General features: G+C 47.7%; 1 protein-coding gene across 1 annotated transcript in view; it reads left to right on the top strand.

The window, feature by feature from the left end:
- MYH9 (myosin heavy chain 9) overlaps window positions 1-24,429 on the top strand; it is a 240,108-nt gene that overhangs the window by 122,458 nt on the left and 93,221 nt on the right. Inside the window, exons 14-15 of the mRNA XM_077278728.1 lie at window positions 5,122-5,315; window positions 5,409-5,530. Coding sequence (XP_077134843.1) covers window positions 5,122-5,315; window positions 5,409-5,530 — 316 coding nt within the window. The remainder of the gene's footprint in view (window positions 1-5,121; window positions 5,316-5,408; window positions 5,531-24,429) is intronic.

Here is a 24,429-nt window from a genome sequence, read left to right as displayed (position 1 = left end):
TCTCTCTCCACCACCTCTCTCTCTCTCTCCACACCTCTCTCTCTCTCTCCCACACCTCTCTCTCTCTCTTCCACACCTCTCTCTCCACACCTCTCTCTCTCTCCACCCCTCTCTCTCTCTCTCTCTCTCTCTCTCTCCACACCTCTCTCTCTCCACACCTCTCTCTCTCTCTCTCTCTCCACACCTCTCTCTCTCTCTCTCCACACCTCTCTCTCTCTCTCTCTCTCTCTCTCTCTCTCTCTCTCTCTCTCCACACCTCTCTCTCTCTCTCCACACCTCTCTCTCTCTCTCCACACCTCTCTCTCTCTCCACACCTCTCTCTCTCCACACCTCTCTCTCTCCACACCTCACCCTCTCCACACCTCTCTCTCTCCACACCTCTCTCTCTCCACACCTCTCTCTCTCCCACCTCTCTCTCTCCACACCTCTCTCTCTCCACACCTCTCTCTCTCCACACCTCTCTCTCTCCACACCTCTCTCTCTCCACACCTCTCTCTCTCCACACCTCTCTCTCTCCACACCTCTCTCTCTCTCTCTCTCTCTCTCTCTCCACACCTCTCTCTCTCTCTCTCCACACCTCTCTCTCTCTCTCTCCACACCTCTCTCTCTCCACACCTCTCTCTCTCTCTCTCCACACCTCTCTCTCTCCACACTCTCTCTCTCTCTCTCCCCACCTCTCTCCTCCACACCGCTCTCTCTCTCTCTCCACACCGCTCTCTCTCTCTCTCCACACCGCTCTCTCTCTCTCTCTCTCTCTCTCTCTCTCTCTCTCTCTCTCTCTCTCTCTCTCTCTCTCTCTCTCTCTCCACACCTCTCTCTCTCTCTCCACACCTCTCTCTCTCTCTCCACACCTCTCTCTCTCTCTCCACACCTCTCTCTCCGGAGGGAGGGGTTTGGGTGTGTTTTGGAGTGGGTGTGCTAGGTTCGGGCTTAGTGGCCAGTGCAATGCATCATGGAACTGTAGTATTCGAGCACAGTAACTCAGGAGAAAGGAAGTTGTCGATTAACCCCATGAGAGCTGGATCCAGCACTGATAAAAGGTAATATTGCTAAAATAAACACAGTGGATGGTTTCAGCGGTACATAATAGCAAGATTTATGAAAAAAAATAAAAATAAATTTGTAGTGGACAAATTCTTTGAGAGAAGTGAGCACTAAAATGTTCGGATGCTCATCTCGAGTAACGAGTACAATGGGAGTCAATGGAAAACCGAGCATTATTCTGGCAGACCCTACAAGGATGTCTGGGAGGGGCAGTGAAAATGTTCAAAAGGATGGGAAAAGTGCTGAATGGAAGAACAGCATGGGAAAGACCCCTGGAAGCATCTGACTCCCAGATCACTGCTGAGAACAATGGTGTAACTTTTACTACACTTAAGGTACCTTCACACGAAACGACATCGCTAGCGATCCGTGACGTTGCAGCGTCCTCGCTGGCGATATCGTTTCGTTTGACACGCAGCAGCGATCAGGATCCTGCTGTGATGTCGCTGGTCGCTGAATAAAGTCCAGAACTTTATTTGGTCGTCCGATCGCTGTGTATCGTTGTGTTTGAAAGCAAAAGCAACGATACCAGCGATGTTTTACACTGGTAACCAGGGTAAACATCGGGTTACCAAGCGCAGGGCTGCGCTTAGTAACCCGATGTTTACCCTAGTTACCAGCGTAAAAGTAAAAAAAACAAACAGTACATACTCACCTGCGCGTCCCCCAGCGTCTGCTTCCTGACACTTACTGAGCGCCGGCCCTAAAGTGAAAGCACAGCGGTGACGTCACCGCTCTGCTGTTAGGGCCGGAGCTCAGTCAGTATCAGGAAGCAGACGCTGGGGGACGCGCAGGTGAGCATGTACTGTTTGTTATTTTAACTTTTACGCTGGTAACCAGGGTAAACATCGGGTTACTAAGCGCGGCCCTGCGCTTAGCAACCCGATGTTTACCCTGGTTACCCGGGGGCCTCGGCATCGTTGGTCGCTGGAGAGCGGTCTGTGTGACAGCTCCCCAGCGATCAAACAGCGACGCTGCAGCGATCGGCATCGTTGTCGCTATCGCTGCAGCGTCGCTTCGTGTGAAGGTACCTTTAATCCCATATGACGTACTATCCCATCCATGTGATCAGGGACTTAATTCCCAGTGACGGGATAGTACATCATATGTGATCGGCCGCGCTCATGGGGGGAGCGCGGCCGGTTGTCAGCTGACTATCACCCAACCCCAGATCACAAAATGGAGACGCTACAGGTATTGGAATACTGCGCAATTTATTTTTTTTTAACAAAGTTTTTTTTTTTGTTTTTTTTTTTACCACTTAAATAATTAATAACCTAGACATGTTTGGTGTCTATGAACTGGTAATGACCTGGAGAATCATAATGGCAGGTCCATTTTAGCATTTAGTGAACCTAGCAAAAAAGCCAAGCAAAAAAACTGTAAGATTGCACTTTTTTTTTGAAATTTCACCGCACTTGGAATTTTTTTTCTCCTGTTTTCTAGTACACGGCATGCTAAAACCAATGATGTCTTTCAAAAGTACAACTTGTCCCCAAAAAATAAGCCTCACATGGCCATATTGACGGAAAAATAAAAAAGTTATGGCTCTTGGAAGGAGGGGAGCGAAAAACGAACACGCAAAACCAAAAAAAGCTGGGGTCATAAAGGGGTTAAGTGGGCCTCCCATACATTCTGTTCACATTGATATGTATTGGTACTCCTAGACTCATAAAGGCTATGCACGAAGTGCAAGTCCTGCCAAAACCGCTGATGTCACACGGCCAGCCAATCACCGTAATGCCACAAGCAAGATGGCTGTGGTGTTAAAATGACACGCAGGCAATCCCACTTGCTTATTGGCTGCGTAACAGGTGCCAAACGTGGAGCGGGGATTCGAGTTTTACATAGAGCATTGCTCTCCGAACGAGCACATCCGAGCACCATGATATTCGAGTGATAACAAAATCACAGAGCATGTTCACTCATTCCTAGTAAATAACCTTACCATAGGTTTGTGTCTCAGTTGGGACCCTCTCCTGCTCCGCCCTTATTCGCATTGTCATTGACGCATGGTAAAGTTTTAATACAAGTCAGGTGGATACATCTTGACATGGTGAGATGACTTCTATGCTTTTTTTTTTTTTTTTTTAAACCAAATTAACATTAACGAAGTACTGTTAATTATATTTACTGTGTTTTTCGACGTATAAAACGACTTAACTCCTGCAAATCTTCTCAAAAGTCGGGGGTTGTCGTAAAGCGCCATGGAATAAATGGCGCTATAACAATAAATAATAATAATACGCCAGGTACGCATATGGTGCAGGGAGCGGTCCCGGATGGTTCCCAGTGTCTGGAGGAGACTCCTTCAGGCCCTGGGATCCATACTCGTGTAAAAAAAAAAAAAATATATATATATATATATTTTTTACATACTTACCTTCTGACGGCCCCCGGAGTTCTTCCGTTCCCAGGGATGCATTGCGCCGCAAAGGAACTTTGTTACGTCACGGTTACATGGGACTGCTCTGACTGACTGCCGGCCAGAAAGTAAGCAGAGCACAGCAGTGACGTCACCGCTGTGATCTGCTTTCACTTTACGGCGGCACTCAGTCAGAGCGGGAAGCAGACTGCGAGGGACCCTGACGGACACCGGAATGTGAGTATGTACTGTTTTTTTTTTTTTTTTTTTTTTTTTTTTTTACTTTTACGATGGTAACCAGGGTAAACATCGGGTTACTAAGCGCGGCCCTGCGCTTAGTAACCCGATGTTTACCCTGGTTACCCGGGGCCCTCGGCATCGTTGGTCGCTGGAGAGCGGTCTGTGTGACAGCTCCCCAGCGACCACACGACTTTCCAACGATCACGGCCAGGTCGTATCGCTGGTCGTGATCGTTGGAAAGTTGCAGAGTGTGACAGTACCCTAAAGGTACCTTCACACGAAGCGACGCTGCAGCGATAGCGACAACTATGCCGATCGCTGCAGCGTCGCTGTTTGATCGCTGGGGAGCTGTCACTCAGACCGCTCTCCAGCGACCAACGATGCCGAGGCCCCCGGGTAACCAGGGTAAACATCGGGTTGCTAAGCGCATGGCCGTGCTTAGTAACCCGATGTTTACCCTGGTTACCAGCGTAAAAGTAAAAAAAACAAACAGTACATGCTCACCTGCGCGCTCACCTGCGCGTCCCCCAGCGTCTGCTTCCTGACACTGACTGAGCTCCGGCCCTAACAGCACAGCAGTGACGTCACCGCTGTGCTTTCACTTTCACTTTAGGGCCGGCGCTCAGTAAGTGTCAGGAAGCAGACGCTGGGGGACGCGCAGGTGAGTATGTACTGTTTGTTTTTTTTACTTTTACGCGGGTAACCAGGGTAAACATCGGGTTACTAAGCGCGGCCCTGCGCTTGGTAACCCGATGTTTACCCTGGTTACCAGTGTAAAACATCGCTGGTATCGTTGCTTTTGCTTTCAAACACAACGATACACGGCGATCGGACGACCAAATAAAGTTCTGGACTTTATTCAGCGACCAGCAACATCACAGCAGGATCCTGATCGCTGCTGCGTGTCAAACTAAACGATATCGCTAGCGAGGACGCTGCAACGTCACGGATCGCTAGCGATATCGTTACAAAGTCGTTTCGTGTGAAGGTACCTTAAGTGTGCCACTGATATCTATTGCGCTATGGACTGTAAACGGGGTGTGTGGGTGTATGGGGGGTACAACAGAGCTGACCGTGCTAGGAGGGGAAAAAAGCAAATAGAAGGGTTTGTAATATGACACATCTAGATAAAGCTGTGCTTCCCCATCTCCCCACATGGACTGTCTGGGACCTTTTCTGAAAGGCACTAGTCATCTGTACTCTATTCCAATGCTCCTCATGCAGGAGGTTAGACCAGGAGAGCAAAGAGGTTACCGTAATCTGCTCAGCAGTCACTTTTACATCATGTGTCCAGTTAAGCATGAAAACTGTCGCAGTGTCCTTTTTCAAAAGTTATACAAAATGTTTATACAAGCTGTTAATGTACATATGGCAGCAAAAAAGTTCTATGCATGAAGATATTGTTATAAACTCAAATATATATATTTATTCAATAAATACATTTTTTTTTCTCTCCTTGTATGCCATTTTAGTGGATCGCATTGTCGGCTTGGATCAAGTAGCAGGCATGGGTGACTCTGCATCACCTGGAGTATTTAAGACCAGAAAAGGAATGTTCCGTACTGTAGGTCAATTATACAAGGAACAGCTGTCTAAACTTATGGCCACTCTAAGAAACACAAATCCAAACTTTGTACGTTGCATCATCCCAAATCATGAGAAAAAGGTACTATATGATACAATTTGCTATCTGTGCAAAGAATGATCAAGTAATTATTGTAATCATGAAACAGTGTATTTTGCTTTTTATCCCCTCTAGGCTGGTAAATTGGACGCCCACTTGGTGCTAGATCAGCTGCGCTGTAATGGTGTGCTGGAGGGCATCAGAATCTGCAGACAAGGCTTTCCCAATAGAGTTGTTTTCCAAGAATTTCGGCAAAGGTAGGAACTATAAATTGGTTCTAAGATTGTACAATAGTTTATTACTCAATTTAAATTGCCCTGGAAGTTGGGCTGTTTAAATAAGTTTTCATGGTTTTTTTGTTTTTATGTTGCTAAAGTGCCCAAAAACATTCATATGCAAATGATGAACAATGGTTTAAGAAAAACCAGTGTAGGTAATGAAATCACAAGGTTCTGTTTTTATGCCCGGTCTACGTTTTTCACTTACAATTGTGTATAATGTAAACAATCCAGCCAAAAAGTTAAGGGCTTGTTTTGTTTTTGCTATGTTTTTTTATTCATGTTTCGCATTTTTGACTTGTTGGCATGTTTCTTCTTTAATTAGATTTTCTGCATCTACTAGAAGTCTATGGGGAAAATCTGCTTTTAAAACTTAACGTTCACACGATAAATTGACATGTTGCGGGCTTGAGACAAGCATCGCAGGTCAATTTTATGCTGAGTAGACAAAAGCTCAGGAGAAAGAAGTTTGTATAAATCCCATCCATGCTGCTGGAACTGAGACTCTGCGTTTTTGACGCAGCAAAAATATGCAATCCCAAAAAAAGTCAATAAAAATTCACCATGAGCGTAAAGCCTAATACCTACAGGCTATACTTTTCATAGGTTATAATATTTGAGCCTACAACTTCCCATAAATTTGTCAAATGTTTATATACTTGGTCTACATTTTCAACTGAATTCTGTTCTTTGATTTTAAATCTGCGTCAAGCTTTTGTCTATTCTTATATACTGTTTTTCAAGAGGTTTGTGAAAAATACCCTAAAACAATTGAAGAGTTGACAGATAAATAAATCTGAGGGTTGTAAATACAGATGCACATACTGTGACTACCCCATTCAATATACGAATGGTCCTTGAAATTTTGCCACACATCTGCTATTGTAAACCAACTTTTACAGTGGGGATAAGCATTTAAGACACTGAAGATTTTGCAAGTATCCCAAATATGGAGAGGTCTGTAATTTTTATCATAGGTACACTTCATCTGTGTAAGACAGAATCAAACAATAGGAAACAATCACATTGTATGATTTTAAAAATAATTTAGTTCCTGAAATTTAGTATTTGATCACCTACCAACCAGCAAGAATTCTTGCTTTCACAGACCTGTTAGTATTTCTTTAAGAAGCCCTCCTACTCTGCACTCATTACTTCTATTAATTGCATCTGTTTGAACTTGTTACCTGTATACAACACACCTGTCTACACACTGAATCACACTCCAACCTCTCCACCATGGCCAAGACCGAAGAGCTATCATCGGGGACAAAATTGTAGACCTGCACAAGGCTTAAATGAGCTACAGGACAGTAGCCAAGCAGCTTTTTGAGAAACTGTTGAACTGTTGGCACAATTATTACAAAATTGCAGATACACAAGATGACTGTCAATCTTCCTTGGTCTGGGGCAGCACCTCAGTGGGGGATGGGATAATTCTGAGAGGGGTCTCAAATCAGCCCAGAACTACACGTAAGGACCTGGTCATTGACCTGAAGAGACCACACATTCCCCCTACTCACACCCGCCCAGGTCCATTTGACGTTTGCTGATGACCATCTGGATGATCCAGAGGAGGCATGGGAGAAGGTCATGTGGTCAGATGAGACCAAAATAGAACTTTTTGGTAACAACTTCACTCGCCATGTTTGGAGGAGGGAGAAGGATGAGTACAACCCCAAGAACACAGTCCCATCAGTGAAGCATGGTGGGGGAAAACATCATACTTTGGGGTGCTTTTCTGCAAAGGACGACTGCACCATATTAAAGGGAGGATGGATGGGGTCACTTATCGCAATATTTTGGCCAACAACCTTCCTCCCTCAGTAAGAATACTGAAGATGGATCGTGGATGGGTTTTCCAGCATAATTACCTAAAACAGTCGCGGCAACAGAGTGGCTCCGTAAGAAGCTTTACAAGGTCCTGGTGTGGCCTAGCCAGTCTCCATACCTAAACCCAATAGAAAGTGTTTGCCCAGTGACAGACCCAAGATCTGGAGAAGATCTGTATGGAGTGGGCCAAAATCCTTGCTGCAGTGTATGCAAACTTGGTCAAGAATGACAGGAAACATCTGACCTCTGCAATTTCAAACAAATGTTTTTCCATCATACATGACGGCACCACGAGAGGGGATCCGCCCATCAAGGACAGGAAACCTTCAAGATAAAAGGGGCGGCTCCTCTGTCCACATCAGTTGGTTTCCTGTCCTTGACAGGGAACCCTCAAGATAGAAGACTTCTGATGAAGATAGAAGAGGATGCCCGAGCCTGGGTCGGGTGGATTTGGGCAGGCGCTGGTCTGCTGCACCCGTCACCAGGCACCGGTAGTCGCCTCGGGGGTCAATGTATACCATATCCCTCCTGAGCGAAGCATGGCCACAGCCCGTGAGGCGAACGCCCAGGTGAAGATTCTCCACGGGGGGGGGGCCGCAGGTGGCGCTCCCCATAAGCCAGCCCCCCCCCCCCCCCGTCGAGTAGAAATCCTGCTGTCCACGGGGATCACCTTTTGGTGCCCCCCCTGTTGACCAAAGGTGGCCAAGCAGCCCGTGTGGCACATCGGTGCCCGGGCTAGGTAAGCTCCTCGGGGGTTTTGGGGCCCTCCCTGTCGAGCGTGAAGAGCAGGTCTCCTCCCTTCCCCCTCCTCCCTGAGTACCTGAAGCTGCAGAGCGGTTTGGAGCGGTGTCCGGAGCACTGGAACATCTGCATGCTGAGAGCTGCGCTGAGCTGAGATCTGTGGCGTGGGCTCCAGCCGGCACCAGGTACCTAGGAATGGAGGTACGTGCGTGCGCAAGGAAGGGCGGCAGCACTCGGAACGATTTGATGCGGTAGAGGGGCAGGGGGGCTAAAATCTTCGGCGCGCCTGGAAGTAAAGCGCGCATAGGCGCTGAAGCCGGCGGTAGCACTCGGGGCAGGATCAACCAGGTGTATGGAGCGTGCACCGGAAGTGGTTGCCGGGTGCGCGCTCAGATATCATTTTACCGCACAAGCGTCGCTGGGTGGCCGGCAATGGCAGGATCAGCCAGGTAAATGATATCGCGCACCGGAAGTGGTTGCCGGGTGCGCGCTCTGACATGATTACACAGCGCAGGCGTTGCGCTAGCGGCGGCAGATGCAGGATCAACCAGGTGATTGATTACATCTATGAGCACTGGAAGTGGTGCAGGCACGATCAGCCAGGTAATTAATTCATGACAGGTGCGCATATGCACCGGACTACTGAAGCAACCAGTAATGGCAGGATCAACCAGGTGATTCATTAAAAGGAGAAAAAAAGTGAATCTATTTAAACGAGCCAGAAGTGCTGCCCTGTGTCACTAAAACCAGGCCAGGTTGAGGGTGACTACTCTTGTTACGTGGTGGTGTATGATGGAGAGCCTTTGACCAGAGCGTTCGATGCCACAGCAAGAGATGCAGGAGAGGCGGTCTCGCTCAAGCGAAAAGAGCCAGATCCGCCGTGGCAGCAGCAGAAGCCGCTCGGACAGCGTACGGACGGATCGCCCATACCAAGGAGGGGTCCCTAGTCTCAGTGGGAGACACGGAGAAAACCAGCCAACCTCCGGATCCGGTACCCGTACTTTGAAAGCGTCCGAGTGGTGAGTGAACTGCGAGAAAGTCCAGCACGCTAATGTCTGTTTTTCTCTTCTCTTATCTCCATCTCTCCCCTCTTTTCTTACATACATTGCGGGGTGGAGTATAGGAGGTCCCCAAAAAGTATAAGGGAAAAACTAAAAATGAGTGTCCCTTATGTAAAAAGCCTTTAAAGACATCTTGGGGTAAAAGACTGTGTCAGAAGTGTATCAACAGGACGGTGGCGGAGGAAACACCCTCCTTTACGGACAGTCTAAGATCTCTGATCCAGTCCGAGGTCTCTAAGTCCGTAAAAGCATTAGACAGCCGACACACACATGCCAGATCTAGGGACAGATCCAGCTCCTCAATAGCATCCCAAAGAGATTCCTCGGAGTCAGAGGGGGACTCAGATAGTAGCTCAGAAGAGGAGGATGCATTTCCAGCAGAGGCTACGGATAGTCTTATTAAAGCCGTTCGCTCTACCATGGGGCTAGTAGATGAGAAGGCTAAAAAGACAGCCCAGGAACTTATGTTCAGTGGTCTACAGAAGAGAAAACGGAGGTCATTCCCTATTAATGAACAATTACAAGAACTGATTAAAAGGGAATGGCAAAAACCGGAGAAAAAGTCCCAGATAACCACCTCCCTAAAAAGAAGGTATCCATTTGAGGAGGAAGCGTCCTCCTCTTGGGATAGAGCCCCAAAGATTGATGTGGCAGTCTCAAAGGTTGCTAGGAAATCCTCCCTGCCATTCGAGGACCTAGGTTCTCTAAAAGAACCTCTGGACAGGAAAGTGGATAGTTCCCTGAAAACGGCATGGGAAGCCTCGGCAGGAGCACTAAGGCCAGCTATCGCGGCCACTTATGTAGCCAGATCCTTAAAAGTCTGGAAAGACAACCTGGAGGAACAGGTAAAGCAAAAAGTTCCCAGAGACTGTTCTAGAGGCAATACCAACCATGAGAGCAGCGGCAGTGTTTCTAGCTGAGGCATCGGCAGACTCGGCTAGACTGGCAGCAAAATCAGCAGCTTTAGCCAACACAGGACGCTGTGCCGTATGGCTTAAATGCTGGCCAGGAGATACTCAGGCGAAGATGAAGCTTTGCTCTTTGCCTTGTGAGGGGAACTTTCTGTTCGGACCGGCATTAGACGAGGTATTAGAGAAAGCCGGGGACAAAAAGAAAAACTTTCCGAAACGGCCATTTCAGCCCTTTCGTCGCTCCTTTCGGAAAGGCCAAAAATTCCGGAGACAGCAGTAGAGACCGGGACAGGAGCAACCTGGACAAGCGACCCAGGGGAGGAAAGGGCTTCTGTTTTGGCAAGTCCCCCAGAGACACCAAGAAACCCTCCCAGTGACGGTCCTTCTCAGGTGGGAGGGAGGCTCTCACTTCCTTCCAGCCTGGGAGAGGATCTCATCCAGCATATGGATCCGGCAGATCATAGGATCAGGCCTAAAACTAAAATTCCACCGCTGGCCTCCAAAAAGATATATGCAGACTCCGGTACAGTCCTCCCAAGAGAAACAAGACAGTCTGGAGGGGGGAAGTAACATCACTCCTAGACAAGCACGTCTTGGAAGAAGTTCCTATAGAGGAAAGGAGGGAAGGATTTTATTCCCCTCTTTTTCTCATAAAAAAAGACAATTCTTGGAGGACAATAATAAATTTAAAAAGCCTCAACAAATATCTTGTAATACCATCATTCAAGATGGAAACCATAAAATCAGCGGTGAAGCTTCTATATCCCCAGTGTTGCATGTCCGTCCTCGACCTCAAGGACGCTTATTATCACATCCCAATCGGACAACAAGATCGTCAGTTTCTCAGAGTGGCAGTCCAGATGGGGTCCCAGTTGCGTCACTTTCAATACAGGGCTCTGCCCTTTGGGATAGCAACAGCCCCACGGGTATTCACAAAGCTGATAGCAGAGGTCACAGGACATCTCAGAGAAAAAGACACTCTGATAATTCGCTACTTGGACGACTTCCTGATAGTGGGGAAGAACGTTTCTCACTGTCAGGAGCAGGTCAGGATAGTGATGGACACTCTGCAGACACTGGGATGGCAACTGAACCTCAAGAAATCCAAACTAGAGCCAGCAATGGTCCAGAATTTCTTGGGGATAACGATAGATTCCGTGGCGCAGGAATGTCGCCTCCCAGAAGAAAAAGAGGAAAAAATCAAATGATTATGACCACTTTAAAATAACCAGAGATGACTTTAAGAAGGGCCATGTCAGTATTGGGGTCCCTAACCTCCTGCATACCGGCAGTAAAATGGGCCCAGTTCCATGCAAGAGAACTGCAATGGTGTGTGCTGCAGAACGACCTGGAACTTCAGGGGCAGCTAGAGTAGAAGCTCACTCTCCCACTCTGTGCTCCAATCTCTCAGATGGTGGTTAGATATTCCTCTCCGAGAGGAGTTCCCTGGACATACACAGCCTCCAAAGTAATCACAACGGACGCCAGTCCATGGGGGTAGGGAGCTCACTCAGACACACTATGGGTCCAAGACCCCTGGGCTCAAGAGGAGAAAAATCTATCCTCAAACGAGTGGGAACTCCTAGCAATAGAAAAGGAGAGATTACTTCCACACTTGACAGGGCATCATGTGAGGGTCCTATCGGACAACCGGACAGCGGTCGTATACGTGAACCACCAGGGGGGCACCCGTTTGCGGTCACTCATGCACATAACCAGAAGACTCATGACTCTAGCCGAAAGGCATTTCCTTTCATGATCGGCCCTGCATATTCGAGGTGTGGACAATATAAAGGCAGACTTTTTAAGCAGGAACCACCTGAGGCAAGGGGAATGGTCCCTAAAAGTCAGTTTTTCAACAAATAGTACACTTGTGGGGAAGACCCAGGGTAGACCTCTTTGCCTCAAGAGCCAACAAGAAAGTTCAAAGATTCTGCTCCCTGAACCCAGCAGACAGGCCGTTGGCAGTAGACGCCTTCAGTATAGCATGGACGTCAGGACTCCTGTATGCCTTCCCACCGATATGTCTAGTTCCAGCAGTTCTAAGGAAGATCAGGGAGGACAAGGCCAGGGTAATTGTCATAGCTCCCTTCTGGCCGAAAAGACCATGGTTTTACTGGCTAAGAGTGATGTCAGTGACGGACCCGTGGGTTCTCCCGGAAGACCAGGACCTTCTAACGCAGGGTCCCTTTAACCACCCGCAGAACTCCGGGCTTCATTTGACAGCCTGGCATTTGAGCGGTCGTTACTAGAGAAAGAAGGGTTCTCCGCTGGGTTAATATCCACCTTGCTCAGCAGCAGAAAACCAGTGACGACCAAGATCTATGGGAGAATATGGAAGAAATTCCTCTCCAGCTCAGGGCCAATACGGGAAGGGGAGGTCCCGATGGTGGCAATTCTGGAGTTCCTGCAAAAGGGCTTAGATCTGGGGTTAACTGTTAGTACCCTCAAAGTACACATTTCAGCCTTAGCAGCCTTATTCAACTGTGACCTGGCAAGCAATAGATGGGTGATGAGGTTTATCCGAGCCTGTAGTAGAGCTGACTGTTCCATCCCCTACTCCTCCACCATGGGATCTAAACTTAGTGTTGACAGCTTTAACAGAAAGCCCCTTTGAGCCGTTAAATACAACCTCAGATAAAGTACTAACATTAAAAATAGCTTTGTTAGTGGCACTTACATCGGCCTGTAGGGTGTGGGATTTACACACATGGTCAGCTGACCCCCCTTACACGCAAATTATGGACGATAGGGTTGTATTAAAATTAGATCCGGCATATCTTCCCAAAGTGGTATCGAGATTCCATAGGGCTCAGGACATAACCCTACCCTCTTTCTGTCCCAATCCTAGTAACAAGAAAGAGGAGAGACTCCATTGCTTAGATGTCAGGAGATGTATCCTACAGTATCTAGAGATGACAAAATCCTGGAGGAAACAGAGGGCTTTATTTGTTTCGTTCCAGGGGTCAAGGAAGGGCCTTAAAGCCTCGAAACAAACTATAGCTAGATGGGTGAGAGGCCATTATTCTAGCGTATAGTAGTGCAGGCAGGGTTGTTCCACAGGGTCTGAAAGCCCATTCCACGAGGGCCTTGGCGACGTCGTGGGCGGAGAGAGCAGATGCTACCATCGACCAAATCTGTAAGGCGGCCACTTGGTCCTCGCCGTCTACATTTTTTAAACATTATAGGCTAGACCTATCTGCTACCTCTGATCTCACATTTGGGAAAAGTGTTACAAGCAGCGATCCCTCCCTAAAGAGAATACATATCTCTGTAACTCTCTCGTGGTGCCGTCATGTATGATGGAAAAACACGGGTATTACATACCTGGTAATGTGTTTTTTCATGAGACATGACGGCACCCTTATATTCCCACCCTTTTGATCACGTTATTAGTTGGGTACATTATTAGCATTATTTGTATTATACACTCCCTGGGGTATCCGGGGAATAGAACCGTATAGGATGTATTATTTATGTGTACACTTACCAGCGGAGTTCCTCTCGTACTCTGTAAAACAACTGATGTGGAGAGAGGAGCTGCCTCTTTTATCTTGAAGGTTTCCTGTCCTTGATGGGCGGAGCCCCTCTCGTGGTGCCATCATGTCTCATGAAAAAACACATTACCAGGTATGTAATACCCGTGTTTCTGAACCAAACATGAAGTTCTATTTTATTCGGTCTCCCATGACCGTACTACGAGAGAGGGGATCCGCCCTTCAGGGACAGGAAACCTTTCAGACATAAAAGGACGGCACCTCTCTCCTGCATCAGTTTGAGACAAGTTTTCCCTTGTGGAAAACCTCCCTTTGTAGCTGGACTTTGGCAAGCAGGTCAGATCCTACTGTCCCTAACTGTCTAACAAGTTTACGATGTGCGAGATGGATCTAGGAGGCGCTCAGCAACCCTGACTGAAGTAGTAGTCAGGAGCACTTGGTAGGGACCCTCAAATCTCGACTCCAGGGATGACTTTCTTATGAACTTCTTTACCCGCACGTAGTCCCCAGGTTAGAAAGTATGGGTACCTTCACTGGAATCTGGACCTGGAATGGATGATAAAACTTGTACATGTGTTACTGACAGTTCTTTAGTAAGGGCAATGACATATTTTACCAGAGTATCACTTCCTAAGGCTAGCTGTTGTGGAAAATATTGACTCAACCTTGGAGGCCCCCCAAAAAGAATCTCTAATGGTGTGAGTTTAGTGGGACCCCTTGGAGTGTTTCTGACTGAGTATAAGGCAACAGGCAAAATGTCTATCCAAGTCTGACCTCCTAACTGGCTTTCAGTATTTTATTTTTGAAGGTGCCATTCAGTCTTCCTACTTTACCACTGCTCTGTGGGTGATATGGAGTATGTAAACACAAATCAGCTCCCACCAATGTTTTTAGTTCCTTAGTCAGTGCTGCAATGAACGCAGGTCCTTGGTCACTCTCAATTACCTCTGGGACCCCATATCTGCATATTACTTCAGTCATCAGTCTCTTAACAGTCACTCTGGCAGTCATGTTGGTCACTGGATAGGCTTCGGGCCATCCTGAGAACATTAGTCACCACCAGTACATACTCGTACTTTCCTACTTTTGGCATTTGAATGTGATCAATCTGAATTCTCTGAAAGGGATAGCGTGGTGTAGCCAAATGTTTGAGTAACTTTCTGAGGCTGTGCTGGATTGCATGCTGCACACACAAGGCATGAATTATAATGTTTTTGGGTGACCGTAGAGATCCCAGATGCCATATAAGTCTTCCAAATCAGGTTATTCATCTGATTCTTGCCTCTGTGGGTGATACCGTGTGCCCATTCTGTCACTGAGGGGTACAGATTACGGGGTAGACAGAGCTTTTTGTTCACCCTCCAGACTCAATCTTCATCCTTTTTTAGCTCCTCCTTCTTGCCATGACTTCTTTTCATCATCTGATGTCTTGTCTTGATGTAGATGGATAATCCTCATAAGAGAGCCTTTAGTCCCTTCTTCAGTGTCTTGACACGTACACCGCTGCTTTCTCTTTCCCAAATGGATCCGCAGCATAGGTTTTTGCTGTTTTGTCAGCAAAGTTCCCCCTTGCTTCTGGAGAATCCAATATCCCGTGAGCTTTGATCTTGATCACTGCAACCTCCAAAGGTAGATCTAGAGTGGCCGCAAGTTCTTGTATGGTAGCAGCATGTTTTACAGGCGTTCCACTGGACGATGGGTATCCTCTGGCTGCCCAGATACTGCCGAAGTCATGAGACACTCCGAAAGCGTATCTTGAATCCGTGTAGATGTTGACCACCTTCTCCGTCGCTTCCTTACAAGCCAACGTCAAAGCCTTAAGTTCCGCTTCTTGTGCAGACGTGCGGTGGTAGAGATCCAGCTGAGATGACCTGGTCATGTGTAACCATGGCATATCCCGTATGGAACCTTCCTGTTTCATCTGCAAATCTGGAACCATCAGTGAGGAACGTCAGGTCAGCATGTGGGAGTGGGTCTTCAGACACGTTTTTCTTGGAGGCTGCTTCTTCCTGCATTTGTTCGAGACAGTCATGATCGTCTGAGTGTGTAGAGGCATCTTCTCCGAGAGCATCAGTATCATCATCCACATCCCCCCTGGAAAGAGGAAGCAGCATGGACGGGTTGAGGATGGTGTAGTGGACAAGAGTTCCAAGAGGGAACATTGGAGTCTCATATGACGCTGCAGCGACAGAAGTTTAGGTTTCAAAAATAGCTTTTATGTTGTGTGGAGCCATTAAGAGAACCGGATGTCTTAAGATATCAGAATTTGGGATTCTAAGAGCTGGTGCAGACTGTATGGCTTGTTTAAGAGCGTAGAAAGCTTCCACGGATTTAATACATAGTCGAAACGCTGACGTCTTGAGGTCATCGTACAATGGCTGCATCAGCTTGGAGGCATCTGGAATCCATTGGTGACAATGTGATAGGTCAGCCAACTCATCCGAGGCCCATGTCTTAAGTTGTTGGCAGAACTCAACAACAGAGTCCCATGTAGTGTCACTGGCAAGTGAGGCATCATTAAACGCGATTTCTATAACAGGCCAATATGCATCGCCTGCTTTAAGATTTCCCAGGGAAATGAGATCTTGCCACATGGCTGAGTAATTCCTTTGGATTTGAAGCATGCTTCTGTAGAAAGGCATCGGCTGTTTTTCCTAATCTGGAACTTGGTTCAACAGAGTAGCAGCTTGCTGGGGTGTAAACTTGACGTAGAGGGTGGGCTCCTCAGACATAAGCATTGGCACTGTTGGTGGCACCTGAGGTGGGAGTAAAGATGGCACCGGGAGTACAGATGTAATCCCTTGTGTATGAGGAGCAGGAGGAGGTAACAGTCCTGGAATGAGGGGCTCTATTTGGGCAGCTCCAGTATCATGGTGTGCGGTCCAGGTGACTCAAGCAGTCTTAAAAGCTTTAACAGTCCTGTCCTCATCACTAATTAACCTGATTTCAGAGAGGCAGCAAATGCCTGGGGGGCTACACTTGTTTATTATAATTCCAACGATTTCTCTTGTACATGCATGAACAGGGAAACTGAAAATGCCAACACCAATGGCGGGAATTGTCAAGGTCTCAATCTGCTCACTAATATTCGCATACTCTAAAATGCAAGTTATTGCTGCACGAAGTTGTTGAGCACGAACGTCTGGATGAATAGGGTCATAAGTAGGGGTCACAGGGGGGGCCTGGCCTGACCGCTAATGGAGCAGGTCGCATAGCGCGGAAGCTCCTTCTCCAGGAACCTCTAACCGGCCCACAGCGACTTACTTCTGGCGCCTTCAGCTCCGTGCCGCTCTGCTGCATTTCCTCACCCGCCGGTGAGTACATGGGGAAGTCCAAAACTGGATCCCGGGACCCCACCAGGCGTATTGTGGATTTCTTCGCGGCCTCCTCTCAGCCGCACCACTCACCCAAAATGGCGCCGCTGTCTCCCAGATCCTCCCGTTCAGCGCGCCGAGGCTCACAATCTTCCTCCTCGAGCACGTCAGCAGCAGCTCTCAGACACCCCGGTCACAGCATCCCTTCTAAGGGACATGTTGGGTGAGCTCCGTACCTCTTTGCAAGAGGATATGCGCTCTATGCTAGCAGACCTTAAAGGGGAAGTGGAGGAGCTTGGGAGCCGCACAGATCACCTTGAACAGAAGATGTCTGAGCTTGTGGCTTCTCATAATGAGCTGTGGGATGCACATGAAGAATTACAGTCTCTTGCTACCAAAATTCACTCTAAAACCCTGGATCTGGAGGACAGATCCAGGAGAAATAATATAAAGCTTAGAGGTATTGAAGAATCAGTGGGCTCAGAAGATCTTAAACCCTTCTTGCAAGACTTTATTCTGACAGTGCTTCCCAAGGCCACTAAGGAAGAAATTGTGATTGACCGCATTCATCGGATCCCTAAGCCCTCAGGTCTTGGTCCCTAGAGATGTGTTAGCCCGCATTCACTTCTTTGTCATGAAGGATGAATTTATGCAAGCGTTGAAAAACAAACCGACGTTGCCTGAACGGTTTGCAAATATCTCCGTCTTTCCTGATTTGTCGCCTGGCACTCTAGCTCTGCGCAGAGCCTTTTTACCCTTCACCACAGTCCTGAGGGAAAATGGCATCCTATACCGCTGGGGTTTTCCCACGAAGCTCTGCATCCGCAAAGATGGCTCGACCACCACATGTCTGACCCCTTCACAAGCTGCGAAAACTCTGGCCCAATGGGGACTGAAAATTCCTGGTTCCCCTCCTGCATCTCTACCTTCTACCAGACCAGGAGTCCCTAAATCTTGAAGACCCCGGATTGTCCCTGACTGGAAGGTTGCCTGAAGTTACACATTCTGGTTCCTGGTTGGATCTTTTTCCTCTTCCTGCATTCTTTTGCTTGTTTTTTTCTTGTTTTTTTTTCTCAAAATTTTTGTAATTTATTTATTCTGTTTCTTTCTTTGCTGAGGTTGAACCTCCTGTAGGTCTCGCTCCAGCATTGTGCCCCTTAGGTGAATTGTTTGATTTTTTTTCTCACCTTCTGGATTCAGGTGTTGCCTGAATGGACTTCCATGTTCCAGTTTCAATGCTGTTTGTCTTGTTTTCCCTTCTCCCCCCCCCCCCCCCTCCCTTCTTCCCTTCCCCTCCCCCACCATTTTACTTATTGACTGAATTTTTGGATATTCTGTTTGTTGTAGGTTACTACAGTCATGCAGAGGCATACCTAGTCCGCAACTCTGTCAAAATGAACGCTGAGTATCTCACTTTACTCCATTAATGTTAAAGGGCACCTGTCACCCCGTTTTTTCAGTATGAGATAAAAATACTGTTAAATAGGGCCTGAGCTGTGCATTACAATAGTGTATTTTGTGGACCCCGATTCCCCACCTATGCTGCCAAAATACGTTACCAAAGTAGCCGTTTTCGCCTGTCAATCAGGCTGGTCTGGTCAAAAGGGCGTGGTGTCTTCCCCCAGATCTTGCTTAGTTTTCCGTTGGTGGCGTAGTGGTTTGCGCATGCCCAAGGTCCCGAATCCACTGCACAGGGGAGTTAAAAGAGCGCGATGTGCACTATTTCATTGGGGATCGGTGGGGGCGGCCATCTTCCTTTGGCCACACGTGCGCAGAAGCGGCGCTCTGCTGGCCGCGGCTTCAGGAAAATGGCCGCGGGATGCCGCGCGTGCGCAGATGGAGATCGCGGCGGCCATTTTCCTGAAGCAGAGTTCGCATCTCGGCTTCAGGAAAATGGCCGCCGCGATCTCCATCTGCGCACGCGCGGCATCCCGCGGCCATTTTCCTGAAGCCGCGGCCAGCAGAGCGCCGCTTCTGCGCACGTGTGGCCAAAGGAAGATGGCCGCCCCCACCGATCACCAGTGAAATAGTGCACATCGCGCTCTTTTAACTCCCCTGTGCAGTGGATTCGGGACCTTGGGCATGCGCAAACCACTACGCCACCAACGGAAAACTAAGCAAGATCTGGGGGAAGACACCATGCCCTTTTGACCAGACCAGCCTGATTGACAGGCGAAAACGGCTACTTTGGTAACGTATTTTGGCAGCATAGGTGGGGAATCGGGGTCCACAAAATACACTATTGTAATGCACAGCTCAGGCCCTATTTAACAGTATTTTTATCTCATACTGAAAAAACGGGGTGACAGGTGCCCTTTAATGGTCTCAATTCTCCTGGGAAACGTTCATTAGTTTGGCGCCAACTTTCTAAAGGCCATCATGATATCATATGCTTACAGGAGATTTATTAGAGCGTGATAATACTAGAATGCACTCGAACCTGTACCTACACCAATTTTTCGCCAATGGCAAATCCAAAAAAGCTGGGGTTGCTATTTTTGTCAGTAAGGCAAATTCTTTTCAATTGCTTAGTTCCATGGTTGACCCCTTGGGTAGATTTCTTATAATTCTCTGTTTAATTAATAATATCCCCTATACTATTGCCTCCGTCTATGCTCCGAACTTCGGACAAATTACTTTTTTGAATTCCTTTTTCCAGAAATTAAGTGGCATCCAGCATGGTTATAAGCTGATTGCGGGAGATTTCAACATTCCGGCTGTTAAAAATTTAGACTGCTCGTCCTCCTCTTCGTCTAGAGGTGAAGCGACTCAAATTATTAGTTCCTTCAATCTCCACGTTCATTACAATGAAAATATCTCCAAATGTCGTGATTATACATTTTGGTCATCCAGACATAGGTCTTATAGCAGAATTGACTATATCTTGGTAGATGACGTGGCTCTTCCTCATTGCATCTCTGCAGATATAGGTAACATTACCTGGTCTGACCACGCGCCTGTCTGTCTCCGAGTGACCCACTCGCAATTAGGCCTCCCTCGCAGTGGCGTCTTAATGAGTATCTTCTAACTGACCATTCTAATTCCCAATTAATAGAGGATTCTCTGAGGGAGTTTTTCTCCATTAATGACTCAGGAGACATTTGCGATGACTCTCTCTGGTTTGCCCACAAGGCTGTTATCAGGGGCCACTTTATCAAACTGGCTGCCTTGGCTAAGCGGAGACATAATTTGAATCTTCAGTCTGCCTTAAGTACAATAGCTTGTCTTGAGGCCCAACATAAGTCATGTCCCTCCCCACATTTATTTTCCGCTCTCTCCTCTGCCCGCCTCCATCTCCGCCAGCTGCTCCTCTATAAAACAGAGAATGCAATCAGGAAATCCAAAGCCAAATTTTACTCAATGGGTGATCGGGCAGGTGCGTTACTTGCTAGGCGTGTTAAAAAAAAAAAAAAAAAAAAAAAAACCAGTCTAAAATTCACTATTTACTAAAATCAGATGGTACCCGCATTTATAACCCAATTCATATAGCGGAGGAATTCGCCTCATTTTATTCATCATTATACAACCTTAAATCTGATGCTAATACCCCTCAACCAACTCAGGCCTCCATAATTGCCTTCCTGGATAAAGCAAACCTTCCCTCGGTTAACCCAGAGCAACTTTCCTTCCTTAACGCCCCGATTGAGGCCTCTGAAATATCTCAAATCATTAAAGAATCCAAAAAGCGTTCTGCCCCGGGTCCAGATGGTTTTTCCTTCTCTTATCACTCTCAATTTCTCGCTGTCCTATCCCCCTTCCTCCTCCGCTTATTCAATCACTGGCTCTCGGTAGGGAATATTAGAAGGGAAGGCTTAGAGGCCTCTATTGCAACCCTCCCTAAACCTGGGAAGCCTATGACCTCTCCAGGTAATTTTCACCCTATTGCTCTGTTAAACTGTGATGTCAAAATCTACGCTAAGATCTGGGCTAATAGGCTAATGGCAGTCCTTCCTTCTATTGTTCACCCTGACCAGGTTGGGTTTGTTCCAGGGAGGCAAACTAGAGATGGTACGAGGCGCTTGATTGATCTGCTGGACGTGGTGGAGAGGGGTGGCCTCCCCAGTGTATTCCTGTCCCTTGACGCAGAAAAAGCGTTTGACAGGGTGCACTGGGGTTACATCTCACCCTTCAAAGATTTGGCCTGTCGGGCCACATTCTGAAAGCTATTATGGCCTTATACTCCAATCCGTGTGCCTCTGTTCGATCAGCTGGATTTAAATCCCGCATCTTTCCCATCAACAACGGCACTCGTCAAGGCTGCCCTCTCTCCCCCGTCGTCTTTGCTTTGATCATGGAGCCTCTCGCTGCTGTCATACGACTGTGTCCGGAGGTGAGGGGGGTAGTAGTGGGAGACCACGAACATAAAATAGACCTAAATGCTGATGACGTAGTGCTCACTTGTTCTGCTCCTACTGTTTCACTTAAAGCAGTCTCCTCTATTCTTAACCAATTTGCCGAAATCTCTTATTATAAACTAAACTTATCTAAATCTGTAATTTTTCCTTTATTCCTACCTGCCCCTCTACAGCGCCATATCCAAACTAATTACCCCTTCATTTGGTCTCCCCTTGGGTTCACTTATCTAGGTATTCAAATAACCCACCTTAAGAACATTGTCCGTGCCAACTGTGACTCAACCCTCTCCGAAATAAAAAAAGGACATAGACCAATTCCCTGATTCTCAACTGTCATGGATGGCCAGAATCCAATCCTCTAAAATGTTACTTCTCCCTAAACTTATTTATCTCTTTAGATGTCTCCCACTAACCATTCCCTCTAAATATATTTCAGCTTTCCAATCAATAATTGACCATTTCATTTGGAATAATAAGCCCCATAGGGTAAAACGTCTCTTAATGTCACTCCCATATGCCAAAGGTGGACTTGGTGCACCTAAGATCCAGCTCTACCACAGAGCTGCCCTCCTTGAACCCCTCAAAATTTGGTGGGAAGGTAGTTCCTCTCATGTGGTTTAACAATGAATCGCACTATGCCCCTAAGAAATTTCTCAAAACATTGTTGGAACTTTCCTTACTCCGCTTTGCCCCACGCAGTCCTTTTCTTAGATCGATGTATTCTGCCACCAAAATTTGGTCAGAATCATGTCCTACTCATTTCCCCTTCATATTCCACTATGTATCTCTGCATGCCTTACTGTGCTATTGATGGACTATCTCTCTCTGCCTGGAGGGGGAGCGGGGTACTCCGGGTAGCGGATCTGTTCAATGCCGAAGGTATGATTCCATTCCTTGACCTGGCCGCCCGGTATTCCTTGCCTGGCAATTGCTTTTTCCAATATTTTCAAATACGCAGTTTTTTAAGGCGTGTTGGCTTGTTTGGGGCGCTCGCTTCCCCCCTAGGTGAGGAGACTCCCATGCAGAGATTCTTTAGGCCTAATACATTGATCCCACATGGTATTTCAGTTATCTATAAATCTCTCCTGACTCATAGTTTAACAGATAAACTTCCCTTTGTCTTCATGGGAGACTACTCTCTCGTTTGAGGCTCCTCTTGAAGACTGGCATTTCGCAATGTTACACCCATCTAAATTCTCTTCCTGTATTGGTCACCTTGAGCAAATTTAAAAAAATCCATCTTCAATGGTACTTTACACCTGCCAAATTAGCTAAGTTACACCTCTCTTCCTCTCCCTTATGTTGGGAAAATTGTAATCTTAATGGTTCGTTGGCCCACGTCTGGTGGGACTGCCCCTGTATACAACTGTTTTGGCGTCAAGTTAAGCTCATTTTATCAGAGGTTACCCACCTTCCTTTTGTTTTGACTAGTCCTCTTGCAGTATTGGGTATTTCCCTTCTAAATTTTCCCCGGCCTCTTCAGCCCATAATCTCTAATGTCCTTGTTGCTGCGCGACTTTGTATCACAAAATATTGGAAATCTTCGTCTATTCCTTCTAAAGATGAACTAATTGCCAATATTAATCTTCATTATTGCTATGAAGTAGTCATAGCTGACCGTCTCTCTTCTAAAAATAAAGTCTTTGCAAGTTGGGACCCCTGGATTACATCCTCTTTTGTTTCGGTCCCTGCCTCACTCCCCTCCCCCTCTTACCTAAATTTTATATTTTCTCATGGTATTGCTTTTATAATATTGTATTCAACCATTTCTCTGTAGTAAGTTGTACTGCCGTTTCTCTGTCAGGGGCGTAACTACCGCGGTCGCAGCGGTCGCCATTGCGACCGGGCCCCGCAGGTCAGGGGCCCCGGGCCGGCAGGTCTGAGCAGGGCCAGGCTGGCCATCGGGCACTTCTGGCAAATGCCAGAAGAGCCGATGCCAGTAGTGGGCCGCTGCACTGTTCCTCCCCCGGAACCCCCCCAGTGCCGCCGCCGCATTTAACTATACCGGCGTCTATGACACCGGTATAGTTCAATGCAATGATGGGAGGAGAGAGCGTCACCTGACGCTTCCTCTCCCATCATTCCCCGCTCTGCCTCTGACAGTACACTGCGGGTGCGCGATGACGTCATATCATCGCGCACCTGCAGTGTCCTGGGCAGACTGCAGCCGCCAGGAGCAGCGCGGGCAAAAGGAAAGGTGAGGAGAGTTTTTTTTTTTTTCTCTTTTTAACCGGACTGTGGGGCCATTATCGGGGGGGGGGGGATGAGATGAGATGTGGGCTGTGCTCTATATACCCCTGTGCGGGCTGTGCTGTATATACCCCTGTGGGGGCTGTGCTGTATATATCCCTGTGCGGGCTCTGCTGTATATATCCCTGTGCGGGCTCTGCTGTATATACCACTGTGCGGGCTCTGCTGTATATACCACTGTGCGGGCTCTGCTGTATATACCACTGTGCGGGCTCTGCTGTATATACCACTGTGCGGGCTCTGCTGTATATACCACTGTGCGGGCTCTGCTGTATATAACACTGTGCGGGCTGTGCTCTATATACCACTGTGCGGGCTGTGCTGTATATACCACTGTGCGGGCTGTGCTGTATATACCACTGTGCGGTCTCTGCTGGATATACCACTGTGCGGTCTCTGCTGGATATACCACTGTGCGGTCTGTGCTGGATATACCACTGTGCGGTCTGTGCTGGATATACCACTGTGCGGTCTGTGCTGGATATACCACTGTGCGGTCTGTGCTGGATATACCACTGTGCGGTCTGTGCTGGATATACCACTGTGCGGTCTGTGCTGGATATACCACTGTGCGGTCTGTGCTGGATATACCACTGTGCGGTCTGTGCTGGATATACCACTGTGCGGTCTGTGCTGGATATACCACTGTGCGGTCTGTGCTGGATATACCACTGTGCGGTCTGTGCTGGATATACCACTGTGCGGTCTGTGCTGGATATACCACTGTGCGGTCTGTGCTGGATATACCACTGTGCGGTCTGTGCTGGATATACCACTGTGCGGGCTGTGCTGGATATACCACTGTGCGGGCTGTGCTGGATATACCACTGTGCGGGCTGTGCTGGCACCCAACACCATGTTGCAGTGCAGGAGATTCCTGCAACAGTCCGAGGCGTATCTAGGGGAAGCGGGGCGG

This window comes from Ranitomeya variabilis, chromosome 8, assembly GCF_051348905.1.
Source record: "Ranitomeya variabilis isolate aRanVar5 chromosome 8, aRanVar5.hap1, whole genome shotgun sequence".
NCBI classification, from domain to species: domain Eukaryota; kingdom Metazoa; phylum Chordata; class Amphibia; order Anura; family Dendrobatidae; genus Ranitomeya; species Ranitomeya variabilis.
This window is presented reverse-complemented; position numbering and strand designations above follow the sequence as displayed.